This window comes from Physcomitrium patens, chromosome 19, assembly GCF_059467195.1.
Source record: "Physcomitrium patens ecotype Gransden chromosome 19, ASM5946719v1, whole genome shotgun sequence".
Taxonomy (NCBI): domain Eukaryota; kingdom Viridiplantae; phylum Streptophyta; class Bryopsida; order Funariales; family Funariaceae; genus Physcomitrium; species Physcomitrium patens.
The window spans coordinates 8,102,264-8,119,643 of record NC_143428.1 but is presented as its reverse complement, the minus strand read 5'-3'; the positions used below and the strand labels follow the sequence as shown (position 1 = coordinate 8,119,643).

The window sequence follows — 17,380 nt, the reverse complement described above, 5'->3', positions numbered from 1 at the left end:
TCAAATGATGTGCATCTTCATTCTCTGCAAGTGAGAGAGAGAGAGAGAGAGAGAGAGAGAGAAAAAGAGAGTGACTGAGAGCTTCAGCATTTGTGTTACTTGTTGATGCGTTTTTTCCTTCGGATGAAGGTCGTAATCCACACATGAACTGAAAGTTTACCGACACCGAAGCTTAATACATTTGGATCCTTGATTGCATTCCCTCATGCATAAATCTTAATTACTACAAGTGGTTGTTGAAGCATGGCAAAGGCATTGTTGAGGTAATTACTCCATTATTAGATTTGCAACCAATAAATAACCAACTACATTTATGTTAATTACCATATTCTTTATGAAATCTATTTAGTAAAAGCATGGGTCTATTTAACATTCTCCTATATATAATAGTTACTATCTTTCAATTATTAATAAACAAAAGTAATAACTCGTTCATGTAGTTTTGTTTTGTTTTGTTTCTTTTTTTTTTTTTTTGTAAGGAAGAAGAAATAAAAAGAGAAGAAACAGAAACAAATTCTCTTGTAATTAACTAAAATATAAAAAAGTAAAAAAAAAAATAGCTAGAAATGTTGACAGCATAACTTAAACTTAAATATAATCCTAGTTGATTCATTTTTTTTAATAAAAATAATTTTAATCAATAGTTACAGTTATAGTTGAATTATATAAAGTTAAAAAATTGAATATGGTAGAAATTGTAAAAACTTATTCAATGTAAAATTCTGGTCTTAACATTCATTAGTATACATTTTATTCTAAATTAAGATTACTACAAAATTAATTCAAAAAATATTTAAGATTCAGAAATGAATAAAAGATATGAAATGAAATCATTGAATAGTTAATAATAAATTTTTAAAAAACTTAAAGTTAATTGTTGTGGATCAATATCATTGAAATTTAAACTATTTAAAAAGTAAAAATTCTTTGAGCTTTTTTTCAAAAAATATCAACATTCCTAGATTTAATCGCAAACCAAGGTGTAAACTAATCAACAGTAAAGCTGTAATGACCAAACAAATATTATCATCCATATCTTGGACTTCTGTATCTATCTTATTCGAATCAATACATATACAATCATGTACTCAATATATTTACAGCAAGGTAGTGTCGGAATAGGGGAGAGAACCTACATTGTCAGCTAGAATGAATGATTGTGAACTACAGCAGGAGATCTATTTGATTTTGTATCAAGTGTAGGATTCGGCATAATCCTGAAATTCAGACGTATAAATTTTACTCAGAAGGAGAGTAATCGAGTATAAGACAATGGTCGCACGTATTTCATTATATTACAAGTGTAACAGTCGGAGTTACTTCGCACGTGTCATGATAAAGAAAAATTTAAAAAAATTCCCTACAACGAGTAAGCATGGAATTCGGTGATTTCTGCGACAGTAACTGTGTTCGACTGGCATGGATGGCAATGCTGGTGCCCTTCGATTATTTTTGGATAACGGTCTTTAGGGGCTGCTCTTTCGGAACTTTTCTCAATAATTATAGGTTGATGAGCATTAGCAGAGGTTCTAGATTCAATAAAGTGAATCCGAACAATATGGAAAACATAACTTCTAATAAGAATCGCGCATGAAGCTCTAGCAAATCAGCGATCACAACTAATCTTTCATTATGCTATCTATCACGCGAACCTGTACAATTGAACTGCAGGTAACTGTAGCAGAAGAACACACCTGCGATGGCAATAATGAGTGAATGTCGCCAAACACGAACTGGCAGCCCTAGTCATGATCAATTTCCACAAGATTGATCTGTGCTTCCGAGGTAAAACTTATTCACGTCTAAGACGAGCGCATATAACATAGAAGTTCTATCCACGGGCTTCTGAGGCCACCATTTCATGAATTAAGTATCTATAGTCGCAATGATGCGTCTGCTACCACATCAGCGGACTAACTGCTCAACTCCAACGACCACAATCACATCAACTGTATGCGGAAACGGCCACAGTGCAGTTATTTCTAGGAGATTCCTGAAATTGCAATTTGACTTTACACCATGCCTCGCCTTCCTCCGCAGGATTCTCCGTGCTCTCCAACTGAAACATATTCTCACGCTTACTCACTGAGAAACTCAAATTTAAAAACATATGAAAATTTCTACAAATCTCCACTGGTCTAGAAACAAAATGAAGCTAATAAATTAAGAAATAAATAAAAAGGTAGGATAATCTTACTGAATTCTAACAACGACCTGCATGCGCGAGAATGGCTGCGCTCTATTGACGCCAAAATAAAATAAAAAAAAAAAAAAGAAAGAAAAAAGAAAAAAAAAGAAAGAAAGAAAAAAACTTCAGAGTGAAAAGCTTCCCAGCGTCATTCTCGCAGTGTGGCCTGATTATATAGCGGTGTCATCCATTGGATGAACGAAGTTGGTGATTTGTCGTCCGATGGATGGATGTATAGTTAGATTCGTGCATTGATCAGGTTCTAAAGTTTGATACTAAAGTTTGAACTTGGTCCATATGAGCATAATCAATAATTTCCTTGTAACTAATAATTGAGAGAAAGAAAAATCGAGTATGTATTACATGTACTTATACATGTATGTGTATATGTACAATGAGTGAAACCCAATAAACTATTAGGAAATAATATCCATTATAATCATGTGACTATTATTATTATTATTGTATCATTATTGTCCTTATTTCCATGTATTGTTTTGCTTTTTCCCCAGTCATTTTAAGTACGACCACCCACAACAGCAAGTCAAATACAGTGCTTGGTGGTTGTTTGACCTCAGTTAGAAGAGAGGCGGTGTCAACGGACCCCCAACGGGTAACAGATCGACGGATTGATGCCCGGTAATGTGATGTTCCCCTTAATAGCAGTGCATAGACTTCAGACACCCAAGCAGGGTATCAAGTGTAGTGAAGCTGAATGGGTGGGTGATGCTACCATTCCGTAACGGAATCTGAAGGGGCTTGAAGAGTATTTTTGATAATTAAGAACAGAGAAATTTGGCAATATATATATATATATATATATATATATATTTGTACTCCACTGTTAACATAAATTTTTTCAAAAAAATATTTCACTTGTAATTGAAGTATATTAGATTTTTTTACAATATTAAATAGAGCCCCAATCTTTTTTTTCTTTCTTTTACTTTTTTTTAATATATTAATCAACAAGAAAACCATATCAAACCATGTTAAAGCTTTACAAAATCTTGAGGATTGTAAGATTTATATCCAAATTGTGACATACTTTCATAATAGTTTATAGAACTAGATTGAATTTATCTAGATTGAACTAAATTGAACTAGATTCTAAAATGTTTTACAAGCATATATTATCTATGTACTGTATATTTGTTTATTTCTATTTATCTTGATTTATTTAAAAAAATCCTCATGTTGAAATTACTCTAATCTAATTATTGGAAGATAGATAGTATCTTCCAATAATTATTTTTGGAATATCAATAAGATAGCCAAACAATAGAAATAAAGTTAAGATAAGTTTTTATGTTTGATGCTTATAGATTGTAAATATTCAATGTATGGATAATTAAACTTGAAGTTTGGCTTACATCAATTACATGGAATATAAATTTTATTATTAATAAATTCATGATATAATGATATATAACATAATAATATCACAGCATGGTAATATAATTATACAAGCTTATATACACACAAATTTATTTGATAAAAATTCTTAATAAGAAAATTAAACCATCTTTCATAAATGTTCTTTGACAAGTTTTTATTATGATTCAATTACTGATTATCTTCTTATCAATACACATAAAACTTGTTTATTTTATACATGCCAATACTAGCAAATAATATTTTTTACTTGCAACATATGAATAATATTTTACTATTAAGAATATAATTTATGCACTCTAAATTTTCATGGATTAACTTTCTAACCTACTAAATCACAATATAAATAGACAGTTTTAAAAAATAAAACAAAATAAAATAAAATAATTTAGGTTCTAAGAATTTTCTTTTAATACAATATTGATTACAAAATCCATGAAAGAAAGATAGGTGTTTTCTTAGTGTCTTTGTTGTAGATAGTTTATGTAATATAATAAACATTATATATATATATATATATATATATATATATTTTTTTTTCTTGTTGAGGATTTCAACATCCAAAATTTATAAATACATAATATTTATTAATAGAGTGTGTAACTCCTATTAAAAATAAAGTAGAATGGGCAGTTAGCACCGCTTTGTTGGTTGATAAGTTGGAGCTGGCATTTGTTGGTGGTAATACTATTTAGTTGCCGTAGCCTACCAAGCCATTATATGGCCTAAAAAGACAAGTATTCATATGTTAATTGGATATTCTTGACTAGGCTAGTTGTTTGTGTATTCACATTAGAAAGTCCATGTGATTAGACCATGGACTTATGCTATATAAGGAGTAAAAGTAGAGATTCATTTCAAGCATTTGTTCTCTTGAATCTTTTTATAGTAAGGTAGAGAATTCTTCTATTTTAGTAATACAATTCTTCTTTATTTTTTCACATGGTATTAGAGCCTTAGTACTCTAGATTTATCTTTTGATGGATTTAAGTGAATAAATTGAGGTTGTTTTCTAGGACTTGATCTTTAGATCAACTTTGAGGAGATTTTATTTTTTGTATTAGCTTGAAAAGAATTGAACCTCTAATGAGTCTAGAATTCAAGCCACTAATATTTTTGGTAGATCATAATTGAAGCAATAAGGCATTAATTTTGAAAGAAAAAGAGAATTTTTAAATTTGAATCTAAAGCATTAGGTGCTAAAGCTTGCAGCTCTTGATTTGATCAGACCAACAATGGGGCCGATTAGCAATGGCGTGACCTAGCAGCAGTAGCGGTAGGATTCAATAGTAGCGACAAGATCCAACAGCAGCAATGGTGGAATCCAACAATGGAAGCAAGGCAAGCATAGTCCAAAGAACTCCAGCAAGACTACGGAGCTATAAATTTGATTTTTTTTTAAAGTATTTGGATATAGTTTCACATAGAAAGCTCTAAAAATCACAATTTTTGGAATTTCGAATTGAATATTTTTTAAAATACTAGTGATATAATTTTACTTATTTTAAATATATTTTATAAATATTTAGAAATTCTTTAAGATTTTTTAATTACTCAAAAAAATCTATAAGTAGGTATAAAATCTTATCTAGATTTCATTTTTATTCATCTTCTATTTCTTCTTCTTTTTCTCTAATTTCTCCTATTAAAGGCATATTTCTTGTAAGATGGCAACAAAATAATATATTATAGAGAAATTTAATAGAGACAATTGATATTTATAGAAGAAAAAAATCTGATTTATTTTTATTGACAAGGATTTATAGAAGGTTGTTTATGAAAAATACAAGAAACCTATTGGATCACCGATAGATCTAAAAGAGTAAAAGAAATGGGAGGATATAGATCAAAAGGCATTATTTGTAATTTTCCTATATCTTACAGGTATAAAAGTTTTGGCCATGAGTAAGGCAAAAAAACATACAAGCAGCATGACAAGGTTTGGAAACATCGTACGAGGTAAAAAATACTTCGAGCCTATTATACTTGATCCTCAGATTTTAGACCATACAAATAAGTAAAGGTCACAACATTGTCACATATATAGGCAAGCTACAAGAGATGGATGAGAAATTTTTTTTACTGGTGAGAAGGTTTCTGATACACTTTGTAATGGCATTACTAGAGTGATGCTTGAAATCATAGTAGACATTGATGATGATACTAAGAAGAAGATCTCTAGCAGAACTAACATTACAAATAGTCAAAGTTTAATTATTATAGCAAGACTCTTACAACAACAATGTTGAATCAACCTTTAAAGTAGCATTGGCTGTAGAAAGAAAATCCAAGTGACATTCTCATACTCATACTCATGCAAGGTCTTCACATGATCACAAAAAGAATATCAAATGCAAATATTGTGGCAAGAAAGGTCACTATGAGAGAAAGTGTTGGACCAAGGACAAAGATAAGAAGTCAAGAAAATTAAATAAGACTTTTCAAAAAGAGCAAGCTAATACAATAGACAAAAAAGATCAAAAAGATGATGAATTTGTCTTTGTAGCTATGCTATCTATCACTATGAATAACAAAGAATGGTACATTGATTCTTATATTTCTAAACATATGACAAGAAATCAAAGTTGGTTTTTAAATTATAAAAACCTACCACAAGCCCTAAAGTCTAATCAGGCTATGATAATGGACTTGCCATCAAAGAAATAGATAAGACCTCTTTTCAATTTTCAAACAACATTTGCAAGGATATACATGATATATTGTATATTGAAGGATTGGCCAAGAATTTTTTTTTTGTTAATAAAATCACAAATCAAGGCTACAAACTCAATTTTAACATTCATATATATATATATATATATATATATATATATCTCATGAAATAAGATAATACAACTATCAATAGTATTAGATATGGTAGCTTATATAAGCTATTGAAAACTTTAGATGAAGATAAAAAAAGACTTCTTTTGTTATTGAGACAAAACAAACTTTAAACAAGGCTGATCTCTAGTATCAACAATATGGTCATCTTGGCATTTTGGGCTTAAAAAAACTAAAAGTAGGTGATATGGTCACTCATCTGGGTATAGGCAAGGACACAAAGTTAGAGTTTTGCAAAGGATGTTTTTATAGAAAACAACATTGTGATAATTTTCCAACAAAAAGTGATACTTATACAACAAAATTCTTAGAATTGATACATTCTAATGTAAATGTTCATATGAAGACATCTCATGGAAGAACTAAATACTTTGTTATTTTTATTGATGATTTTTTGAGAATTTTTTTAAATTTTTCATGAAACAAAAGTCTAAAGTCTTGGATAACTTAAGGATTTTTGAGGCTCTAGTTGAGAAACAAACAAGCTTGAAGATTCAAAAATTACATAGTGACAATGGTAGAAAATACATATTTAAGGCCTTCAAACAATTTTGTGAGCAATATGGCATTGAAAGACAATTTTCAATGCCTTATATACCTCAACAAAATGGAGTTGCAAAATACAAGAGTCAGACATTATTTGAGAGTCCAAGGTATATGTTACAACACAAACAACTTTCAAATGCATAGTCAGCAAAAGCCATCAATATTACAATATATATCCTTAATTGAGCTCCTATTATAGCTGAGGAAGGAAAATTATCCAAAGAAGTTTGGTCAAGTATAAAATCTTTAATACAACACCTTTGTGACTTTGAATGTAATGCCCATGCGCATGTTTCAAATGAAAAATATACAAAATTTGATTCCTAAAATATGAAATGTATATTTTTGGACTAAGTTGAAGGTATTAAGTACTATTATTTATATGATATTAAAAATAGCTCCATAATTAATAGTCATGATGTTAAATTTATTCACTGTAAAGATTCTAAGAAAATAGAAGAGACTTTGGAGGTTTTTATTAATAAATCTTAAAAAATAAGGATTAAAATTGAGCCTATAGAATCTTCATTAGATTCAAAAAGTAATATTGAGGATATAATGAGAGATTTAGATACTAGTAAAGATCACTAACAACCAACTATTAAATCTTCATCTTTTATTTGAAACATTTAAACACAAGCTTGAGTACTTTGACAACAATATGTAGCTTTAAATCTACCTCCAATTCCACCTACATGTCCACCTTCACCTATAATGATGCATGCAAGAACTCGATTTTTGGCACAACAATAAGTAACTAATGAATCAACATTGGCTTGGATTCCTTCCAAAACATTTATATCTTTGGCGTATATGGCACATGCTTTTCACATAAGCATTGAAGAACTAACTATTATTACTAAAACTATAAGAAGGGATGATACTTAGAAGTAGAAAAAAAAATGATTCAAAGTACCAAACTCTTATTGACAATAAGACTTGGACTTTGACACCATTACCAATAAACAAAAAATCCATTATTTGCAAATGGATTTTTAAGATCAAATATAATACAAATAGTTTAGTAAAGTGCTACAAGGTAATTCATTGCAAATCTTGGCCCACAACATTGAATAGCAATAAAATGCATTTTGTGATATCTTCAAGGCACATCAAATTATGTGCTTCAATATAGTGGAAGCTCTTCAAGTTTGTAAGAGATTGGTTATTGTGATACACATTATATAGGAGATATTGATACATGATGTTCAACCACTACTTATACATTCTTATTGGCTAGTGGTGCAATTACTTGGAATACTAAGAAGCAACTAATAGTTACATTACTTACCACCAAAGTTGAATACATGGCAGTTGTTCATACTACATAGGAAGCAATTTGGCTTCAAATATTTTTTAAAGACATTGGATTTTCACAAGATAATTTTTTGACTATTTTTAATGATAATCAAAGTTACATTTTTTTTTCAAAGACTCTTACATTCTATGCTTGTACTAAGCATATTGAAATTCAACATCACTTTTTTTGTGAGAAGATTGAAAGAGGTGACATCAACTTAGTTTTTTGCATGACTCAAGACATCGTTGCAGATGTTTTGATCAATGGTCTAACTCATGAAAAATATTATAAATTCAAGAAAAATAATGGACATCATCAAATTGAGTTAGTCTAATATATAATTAAGTGTGAGTGTGAAACTCTTATTAGACATAAAGTAGAATGGGTGGTTGACACTACTTTGCCAACTGACAAGTTATAGTTACCATTTGTTGGTGGTAATACCATTTAACTGTTATAGCCTATCAAGCCATATACAACTTAAGAAGGCGAGTGTCCATATGTTAATTGGACATTGTTGAGTAGGCTAATTGTTTGCGCATTCACATTAGAAAGTCCATGTGGTTAGACCATGGACTTGTGCTATATAAGTAGTAGAAGTAGAGGTTCATTTTAAGGGTTTGTTCTCTTGAATCCTTGATATTAAGGCAAAGTACTCTTTTGTATTTGCTTCATAAAACTTCTATGTAAATAAAAAAAATCGTCTTCATTTTTTCATAATATTTTATATCTATTCTACATTGTATAAAATTATATAGAAAATATTCTTTTAAATTAATTTTATTTGTAGGTCTTGATGTCTATTATATATATTTTTTCTTCAAAAATATATGCATAAGATGGGACTACAACCTATATCACATGCAAATGTATTTCAAATGTGTATCAACTCTATCTTTGTTAAGATTATATTTTGTAATATTATTTTAACTATACTATGCATATCTATTTCTACAAACTAGAGAAAGAATTATCATTTTTTGATATGCTACTTCTAGTTCAAAGTTTTTCTTTTTAAAATCACTATTAATTTATTTTTGTGTTTATATTTCTCGTGATAAGAGTCAAGTGTTTGCTGATTGAAATTAATCTTATCTTGAAATAATTGTTTTTAAATATCATTTATGTATTTAATTTTTTTTTTAGAATATCTTATATTTTATGTTTTGAATATTATCCTGCTAAATTTAGTAGTATCCATATTATTTGCTTCCTTTTCAATCACTAAAATGACTAAATTATTTAAATTGGTTCACAATATGATATAAAATACTTGGTATAACTCAACTTTTAATAAGAAAATCGATTTTTAAATATCCTTGAATTTTTTTTTGTGAAATCAATAAAATCAAATTTGAAAAAACCTTACTGCTAAGCCTAATTACATTGTAAGCTTGTTTTAGCATTTAACAATGTTTTTGGCCCACATGATACTCTACCTTACCTTTTTAAACTGCAACCTTCTAGGACCTTAATAACCTATGCAATAAAAAAAGTACCACAAAAAAGAATTTTTTATGGAATCAATCATATTAAAAAAAATATGAATAAATTCAACAATCAAAATAAATATCAAAATAATTAATTATCATTTTAATTAATAGGTTCACAAGTCATACACATTACTTTCATATCAATATTGTATGTTAAATAAACTGAACATTTTTATTTTTATTGAATAATGTTAATATAAAAACAGGAAAGATAAAGTAATTTTACATATAATGTTTTTAGTACTGAACAACCTCAGAAGTACATTGCATACCAAAATACCTGGTATTCAGTCAATGATCCAAAAGTTTCATTTTGTTCTAATTGTGAATCCGATGCAATTTATAACTCATTGCAAGATTAGCAACAAGTCAGGATGATTGTTCATTGCCAAATATACCAACACTTTGCAGGAACATTTTACAACTTAATGAAATTCAACTGGATTATTCTAAATAAAAATCTACATTGACAAAAACGAAGTGTTTGAAGTCACATGTAACAGCATGAAAATGAAAAACTTTGGTTTTCCTCCAAATTTTTCCAGCTGGATAGAGTCTCGGTTGATATAACAAAAAATCAAGGCAATACCACTGATGTTCATGAAACTCACTTGAACATCTTTAAAAGACTTAACAATGAAGAAATTTTTATTTTAAATAAATTATTAGTATTACATGAAGAATCCAAAATTAATAAAAAATAAATGCCTTTAAAATGTGAAGAAAAGGCTGCATAAAAGACATCCAAGAATCATGATGGCGCATAACTGTAATAGTTCCTTCAGCTCCTTGGGTATCTTAATATATATATATATATATATATACATTTGTTGGTAACATGTCACAAGTTTTGAGAAGAGTGAGAAGACACCTTGGTATTTGTGAAAGTATGTATGTGTCTATTTCTCTTCTTCTTATGAAGCGGAGTAGTAGGTATAATAGTAATTATAATAATCATAATAAATTAAGAAGGGTGTTTTTTTGTTTGCTTATTTTCTATTTTATTTGGTAATCAAAGTGCACAAAATGTCTCTTCCAAACCCAAAGAATCTTGTGGAAGTATTGGAACATTATTGGAAAATCAAATGGATGGATATTTCCAACTCTCATACATAAATCATATAAAATGGAATCAAGTAAAACAAAAGAAAACGGAAGAAAAATAAAAGATATCTCCCCATGAATGTGATGATGAGGAGTACTTCTACAAGTGGCATGTCAAGTAAATGTGTCAAGACTTATTTTCAAGACTTTGTAAGTAATTATTCACCAAATCATTTATTATTATTATTTGTATAGATATTACTTCCATGGGTAACACTACAAGTGGGGCTTGTCAAAGAATCATAAGCACCACTTCATAGGCCACTCTATATTTTTACATTAATTCTCAATGGGATCAACACCAACACCTTTGTTGGGCTTCACAAAGGCACAACAAACACATCAAATTTTGTGTGCCAAGATCTTGAGCGGGATTTGGGGTGGGTATGCAGTCCAATGAAATGGGTTGCAGTGTATGTTGTTGAGTCTATATAATATTCCTTATACTTCTTCCTTCCTCTTTTATAATGTTAAGTTACTTGACCAAAGGGGGATGAATATAGGATGGAAATTATCAATTCATCCAGTGGAACCCAGTGCTGCTTATTTGGATTCTATCTCATGGAAGTGTCCTTTCTGGACAATGCAAGAAGAATAAGTAGAGTGGAGATAAATTTATTAAAAAAGAAAAACAAAACAAAACAAAACAAGAATTCAAGTAAAAATAAAACTGCAAAGATGTAGTTGATTTATTTGTCCAAGGGGAACCTCACAAACATATGTTGCTATTATTTGTGATTTCAATAAAATAATATAATAATATCTTGTATAACACAAGTAAATACATCAAAAAAATTGATTTATACTCACTCAATTCAACCTTACATAAATTAATAAATTATAAAAAGTATCCTTTGGACACTTTTTATATTGATTCTGTAGGTCATGGAACTCAATCTCACTATTTCTTTAAATTTTGTATTTTACTGTTAGATTGATAGATTGGACTATTGACAAACCTCACAACCTATTAGTTTTGAGGCACACATAGTTTTATATATATATATATATATATATATGCACTTTGTTGCAGAGTAACAATATTTGGAATTGAGTTGCTGAAAAAATGATTGAGGAGCAAAACAAAGATACACATCACATTTATCTATACATTCTGAATGCCATCATTATTTCACCCAACAAATCATACAACTAAATAGTGCAAGCAATCAAAACAACAAATATTGAAGACACACAAGAAATAAAAACATTACATAAATAATTTAGCACTTTTATTTATATTAATAAGTTACATGTTCTGTCTGACTTCTGCATGCTATGACTAACAGGCAGCAGACACATATCACTCTTGTCTATGGAGAAGCCAAATTGAAAAATGATCAAATTTAAATGTCAAATCTATTCATGCTATTCATGCAGTGATAGCAACAAACTTACAGTCTGAGCAATGTTGAACATGGGGTGAATTGTTTGAGGCATGGGGCTTATCCCATCTGAAACCCTATTTTAGGACCAAAAAAATTTGCATCCAAAATTTGACCAACTTAATGCACAAGCCATGATGTGTGGCGCCCCTCCTCCCTGCTGCAAGGCCCTCTGTCTGCCTTAATGCATGGCTTCTCATTTTTTCCAATTAAGATAATCTATTTATTTCTAAATTCACTGGTATGATTATGTACATTATTTTATAATAATAAAGGGGGAAAGAAGAAGGAGAAGAAACCAATCAATTAATATGATGAAAAAGTCTGCACCTCAAAGGGTGAGCAGGATTACTACTTGCTCTCAAATCAGGAGGGTGGTGGGGTCCTGAGGGAGGATGGCCAGCTCCCCAGAACAACAACCCAAGACCAGCAGCAGCAGTGTATAAAAAGGCAAAAATGCATAAATGAATGTGGTGTGTGTTTAATGGGTTGGAGGATTACACTATGTACACCAATTATCACTAATTACCTGCCTGAGAGTACAGGATTTGATTTTGCCATTAGCAGGGAAGCTTGGGGGATTTGAAGAGTTCCTCCCTCCCTCTCTCTCTCTCTCTCTATATATATATATATCTCTTTGCTATTGCAAGGGCATTGGTATTGCACTTTCATTACTCATTGGACTTTGATCCATATGCACTCCTTCTATGTAATGCCTGCAAGTGGGGTCAAGAGTGGCACAGAAAGGACTCAACACAACATCAAGCCTGAGCTACAGTCCATTGCCATCCCATTTTTCTGTCTTTCTGTCTGTCAATGGGTCCGTCCCATTTCCTCATCCCTCTTCTGCCCCCCATCAAATCCTGTGCTGCTTTCAGACCTTGTCGCTGTGAGATCTTCACAAAGTCAGATTGATTTTATATTTTATATTTATTCTCTTTTTTATATGCAATGTTTTTTTTGGGTTTTGGTTGTCCCCAAGCAGGCTGGGTCACTCTTTCCAACTGCCTCCTCCACACTTAGTGATTTCATGCTTTTCTACAGTTCCCTAAGTTGAATGCTGGCATCTGAAAATGACCAGCTGATGTGTTTGTTGTTGATGTGTGGGCTTCAGCTCAATATTGACCTTTATATTATCCAGCTCATAGAGCTACTGAGAGATTGGGTGTGTCATGAGCACACTTGAGAGATTTGAAGGTCAGATCCCTCACAACAAAACCCTGTCCAAAAATGATCCCCAATTACAGCTTTCCCTGGTCATAGGTCTATAGATCATAGATGGATAGATAGTTTACTAAAATAAATAAAGAAATACACGAGAAAAAACAATTTAGCCGTGGAACAGCTTACGTGCTTTGGGAGATCGGACTGCACCTTATCAGTTTCCCTACCATGGACTGCTAGAATGTCCGCACGGCATGCTGAAAACGGTAAAGGGAAGATGTTGGCCACTCACAGCTTTACAAGGTTTTTGGAATTTTGCATGTAATCATACTGGCAAAGTTTGTTACAACTGCGAGGACAACGTTAGTGCTGAGGTGGAAGAGCCTCGAGGGAGAGAGGATATTGCAATATATTTTAACACAAAACGCCGTGGTTTTAGTGAGATCGCGTTGGACCTCAGATATGATTTCGGGTGCACTGTTGCTTTGGTGTCTAATGCATCGAGACCCACACCGATCCCGTAGGATAAGAGAAGGTCAGCTAACAGAAACAAATATATTATTTCACTATTAGACAAATTGTTTACCTGAGAGGCTACATTTGAACCAGCGTCTGGTTTCTACTCAAGAATGGGGGCTCCGATCTAACCGCTGGATGGATCAAGGCACTTGAATTCATGAATTCTATTGACGTTTACCGCCAAAGCTGCAAACAAAAGCGAGCAAGAAGAGGCAAATGAATGGTACAAACCATGGATTTCTCGGTGGGCGTCAATGGCAGATCGATTGGATGTCGCTGCATCTTGGACAAAGAGATGAACAGTGCGCTACAAGCTGTGTCATTAACACCAACTCCTAGGAGTCATAGGCTTTTCTATGAAGAAACTCAACCCCACATTGCCCAGAGTCTGCGATAATGTACGATGATAAATACGGGAAATTGAGAAACTACAACTTCAGAAACCACTCGTGTAAAATTTGGAACAGATTACACAAATCAGGTCACGTATACTATAAAGCTCAGTGGAGTTGTCCATTTGGAAGTATAATTCAATCACGAGACCATCGCAAAAAAAATTAAATTTTAAAATTGAAATGCCACAATCACTTTCATAAATGAGTAGAGAGCATTCTGCAATAAGACTCAAAGAATCAGTAGACATAAAACCAAGCACGCAATTTGATAAAAATATGATACCAGACAGAAAACTTGAAACCTGAAGTCCAGAATTTACAAGGATCCAATTGCGCGCATGTCGGAGGTAGAGCAGCATAATTTTTGTTAAAAAAGCCGTGTGACAGCGCACGCAAGTGGAAGACTGGCCAGAGCCAAAGCGAGAATGAATTGGAGTTAGCATCCGGGGGTTGGGGTGTTTACTTACAAGAAGGGGAGTGAAAAAAAAAGAAAGAGAGTAAAGATCCTCATTGAAGAGATTGTAAACTAGGTCCGTAACAAAATGTGGCCACATCTACCTTGGTATTAAGGGGGCATTTGGGCAATTCATGCCACGATCTGCGCACCATATCATAAACCGCAACCGAGAGAGTCTTTTTAGATGCCACACATATCTTGTCGCCAAACGCCACAGGCTTCCATCCGCCCCTGCATTTGAAAACGTCCAGCATCACATTCTGAGGCATCTCAGTGACCTCGAGAAACCGTTTGGAAACAGGCTCGAATTCCACGATTCGGATACTCGTGAGCCGGCCATTCGTATTTTTCTGGGCAGCGACCACAAGGACTCGACCGCCACATGACAGCACATAAGGATCGTCCCTCATGCCCCTGGGAAGCCCATGCACATCGGTCCACACGCCGGAATTAACATCGTATGCAATGAGTCCTTCCATGTTCATGCCGCCAATTTCCAGAGCCACGCAGTAAAGAAAGCCTTTGCAGTACGCAGAGCTTCGCCTTCCCCAGAGCAAGAAGTGCGGGGGTAAGCAGCTCGTAGCTTGCCACGAATTTTTCCGTGACTCAAAAACATGCGTACTTTCCAGATAATGGGTGAGTGTAACAATCATCTTGAAACCCTGGCTCTTCCCATTCACTACCATGTGCGTGATTCCAGGCTCGTAGTCCTGGGATAGCGATGGCACTCTCTTTAAGCTACGGGTTACGGGATTGCATACATAGTTTAATGCCGTGGATGGCGATTCACTCAAGCATAGAAGCCCGCCATCGCCGGCCAGGATATGCTTCGCTTCTTTCGGGAGGAATGTGAGCGGTGGTAGGTACAGCCACTTACGCTGCACATGATCGTAAGCGCACCATCGCCGGTCCTCGCCCTTCGACAAAAAAACGGGGAAGTATGGGGGCGAGACGGGCGCTTCTGCCCGCAGCTTCACAAGATTGTTCGAAAAGCCCACGCTCTTCCAACACTTACACACGCATCGCGCTTGAAACAAGCTGTGCAAGGGCAGGAATGCAAACACTTTCTCAATCAGATCCTTAGGTAACATGGTCCACAACGGCGTCTCCGCGCCCTGTGCAATCGCCCCCGTCTGTGATTCCCCTTTCGCCTTCATTCGTTCCACCTCGTCCGTACCCTTACTCTTGTGAATAACTCCTCCGGTCACCATCCCCTTGGGTGTCCCCATCTTGTATGAGGCATAACTAGTCTCGAATACCGCACCTCCGTCGCCGACATGGTGATGACGATGGTGCTGGTGCTCCCTCCCGGAAGCACCACCCCGCCCCGCCCCGCTCTGCTTGATCTGGCACCTTATCATACTCTTTGTCCTCTTCTCCTCCCTCTCCCTCCGCCCTACGCTAAACATTCTCGTGTGCGGTCAAAACTTCACCAAAACCCTCACTCTGTCAAACTGAAACGGGACCAAAACCACGGCGTCGCCTCGCCGACACCAAAACTCATACAACACTCCTCATATACTCCCAGACCGCTACATTGCACTACAAAAAAACCATTACGGTCGGCCACCTCTCCCTCATCTCAAAATCCTGCTCCACATCAGCCTCCCACGACCATCACCGATCGCTCCCTCAAATCGTCCCAGGACTGTCGGCTCCAATTCGCCCCGGCTACGACTATTTCCTCGGCCTAGCACCGAATCTCAGGCGGTTTTAGAAGCCGAAGGAAGCAGGGCAGGAGGGCCATGGCCGTGGGCGGACCGCAACACGAACTCTCTCTTTCTCTCTCTCCCACTCTCACACTCCCACTCTCACTCACGCTCACTTGCTCGCTCGCTCGGGGGCTGGCTCACCACCAGGCACGCGTAAGTAGCAACGGGGGGGGGGGAGGCTGTGGGGACGGGGGGCCTCTTCCTCACACGACGACCTCGCCCTTCCCTAGTGCAGAGGCATATGACTGACTGACCACTACTACCTCTACTACTACAACTGCACCTCCCCTCGCTCGCTCCCTCCCTCGCCGCTCCCTGCCTGCTTCCTCCTCCAAGCCCTGCTTGAACCAGCCAGCCCCCTTTCCTTCGCAACGGCGATGCCTGTCTGCCCGTAGGTTTAGAACGTTCGTCATCCTCGTCATCGATCTCATCTTCTCGTCGTCGTCCCCGTTGTCGTTCTTGTCGCCGTCACTGTCGTCGCACCTGCTCCTGCTCCTCCTGGCGAAGGGTGAGTCGGTCGGAGCAGCTCCCCAAGAGAGAGTTGGCATCCGGGCACTCCGCTCAATCTGCCCGCGCCGGGCCCGCTGCGATGTGGGAAGCTGAGGTAAGCAGAGCGGGCTGATGAGATAATATACATAATATAAGCTGGAGGAGAGTGCGAGACCTCGGAAGGTTCCTAAAAACAGGCTGTGTCCTAAATACAGAGGTGGAGGAGGAGGAACCCACCCAGTGAAGTAGCCCATCCCCTCAGCTCCTCACTTTAGGGGTATGGGTTCGGGGTTTCTAGAGAATGTGTGCAGAATATGGGGGAGAGTCCTTCGGGGAAAAGTAACACACAATAAAATAAAAAAGCATGGAGGCAAATAATAATAAATAAT

The 17,380-nt window shown here is 34.7% G+C and overlaps 1 protein-coding gene and 1 long non-coding RNA gene across 2 annotated transcripts; both read right to left on the bottom strand.

Annotated features, from left to right (window-relative positions):
- Window positions 1-1,786: 1,786 nt before the first annotated feature.
- LOC149987378 (uncharacterized) lies at window positions 1,787-2,281 on the bottom strand. Its single transcript, XR_016498434.1, has 2 exons — window positions 2,198-2,281; window positions 1,787-2,059 (listed from the first exon to the last, which is right to left on the bottom strand). It is a non-coding gene; the product is annotated as an uncharacterized LOC149987378 (long non-coding RNA).
- Window positions 2,282-13,794: 11,513 nt separating this feature from the next.
- Window positions 13,795-16,669, bottom strand: LOC112272642 (F-box/kelch-repeat protein At5g15710). The gene is made up of 2 exons (XM_090244655.1): window positions 14,892-16,669; window positions 13,795-14,737 (listed from the first exon to the last, which is right to left on the bottom strand). Exons 1-2 carry the CDS (start codon window positions 16,197-16,199, stop codon window positions 14,375-14,377), a joined length of 1,671 nt encoding a protein of 556 aa, XP_090100781.1. The 5' UTR covers window positions 16,200-16,669; the 3' UTR covers window positions 13,795-14,374.
- Window positions 16,670-17,380: the final 711 nt, after the last annotated feature.